The 1,898-nt window shown below is 43.9% G+C and overlaps 1 gene segment (V, D, J or C); it reads left to right on the forward strand.

Annotated features, from left to right (window-relative positions):
• The first annotated feature begins 208 nt into the window (after positions 1-208).
• On the forward strand, positions 209-1,369 carry LOC128772823 (T cell receptor alpha variable 26-2-like). The segment is given in 2 exon segments: positions 209-462; positions 936-1,369. Coding segments are annotated over 2 exon segments (474 nt in total).
• Positions 1,370-1,898: the final 529 nt, after the last annotated feature.

A 1,898-nucleotide genomic window follows, 5' to 3' on the forward strand; every position in this document is an offset into this window, starting at 1 on the left:
ATACCAGCTCAGCGGAACATCAAGTCACCAATTAGTGGTGGGTTTTGCCTTGTGCCACAAATGAGAGTTGGATAATCTCTTTGGGGATGATTTTGCTCATTCAGCTGCACTCAGACATAGCCAATTTGAGTTTGAGCCTTGAAAAGGATCTTAGTGTAAGCCCTTTAAATTAGGCCTGGACATTGGGAAAATATCCTTGTTCTCTTTTAAATTTTTTTGTTTAATCCTAGGGGTGGGACTAGACCCAATCAAGAGACTGCTCTGTGTTCATCTGATGCTTGGCTTGGAAACACCCAACTGGAAAGCTGCCTGGCAGAGGGCTGTGCTACTGGCTGCCTAGGTCTTGCTGGGACCTCCCCCACTGTAGGCTAAGATACAGATCCTGAGCTCTGCGACCTGGGACTCCAGTTTGCACTTGAACTATGAGATCACTGACGGGATTAGCTATTCTCCTAACTTTAGGTAAGTGATCTAGGTCTAATAAAGAGAACTCTCTCAGCTAAAGCAAAAGGCAGGCATCTGTTTCTTCTATTTCTCTCACTATACTTACCAAATGGCTGGCAAAATTTGCATTTATACACTTCTGTTCATCTATATTTCTCTAGAGAGTGTCTCTGAGTATCATTGTGAGGAGCAAATCATACCCACTATTTACAGAAGACCTCCTGAGTCTCACAGCTCTCAGGCTGTAAGGAGTTTTGAGGTCCTTGAGACCAAGTGTCATGGAACACAGAAATTTATCTTTGGCCTTGTGGATCTGGAGGGATCAATAATACATGCCAGTAATATTTCTCTTGTCTTGTGTAGCACACACAAAAATGCTTAGGTTTTGGGACAAGGCCAAGAGGAGAGTTCTGGGAGTGCTTGTGAACCTGACCTTAGAGGCACCCACAACTGACCACCCAGAGCTAATCTATTGTTTCTCAACCCCTCAGGTATTATGAGCGATGCTAAGACCACACAGCCAAATGCAATGGAGAGTACAGAAGAGGAACCTGTACGCCTGCCCTGCAACCACTCCACAATCAGTGGGAATGAGTACATACATTGGTATCGACAGATTCCCCACCACGGGCCAGAGTATTTGATTCATGGTCTAAAAGACAATGTGACTAATGGAATGGCCTCTCTAACCATCGCAAAAGACAGAAAGTCCAGTACCTTGATCCTGCCCCGGGTTACCCTGAGAGATGCCGCCGTGTACTACTGCATCACCAGAGACACACACTGGGACAGATGGGGCTGCACCTGTACACTATCTGCCTGGCGGGGAGGGGAGGGGAGGGAAAGGGGGGGAAGGGAAGCAGCAGCTGCCATCTCAAGAGGTCACTGCACAAGAATGAGCCGGAGCCCAGTAGAAGAGACGTAAAGAAGAAAAGGGGGAAGAGGTGAAGAGAAGATTGTAAGGAAGTCAAGGAAGAAAGAATAAAAGGATCAAAGAGGATGCAGAAGAAGGGCTTAGTTATTAAAGGGAAGGACTAAAATGCTTGCAAGGAAACGAAGAGACACAACTGTAAACCTGCCATAAAGGGAAAGGGAAATGAGAATCTGCCATAGCTCTTTGGTTTTTTTTAATTTAATATATTTTTAATTAATTAATTTTAAATCCAAGTTAGTTAACATATAGTGTAATAATGGTTTCAGGAGTAGAATTTAGTGATTTCATCACTTACATATAACACCCAGTACTGCCATAGTTCTTTGTCTTCATCAAATGTTGCTTTCTATATAGGTCTCCCCAAAATAGGTGGGAACAACCATTGGGTTGTCTCACAGACTTTCTTCACTCAGATCGGAGGAGGCACCCAACCTCTGGATATCGCACCAATTAGTCCTTCCAACTTGTCAAAAATGGGAATGAATTTCAGAAACTGATTCATTTGCCCTTGAGAAAAATT

Source organism: Panthera pardus, unplaced genomic scaffold (genome assembly GCF_024362965.1).
Source record: "Panthera pardus isolate Hobbes unplaced genomic scaffold, ASM2436296v1 HiC_scaffold_24, whole genome shotgun sequence".
Classification (NCBI taxonomy): domain Eukaryota; kingdom Metazoa; phylum Chordata; class Mammalia; order Carnivora; family Felidae; genus Panthera; species Panthera pardus.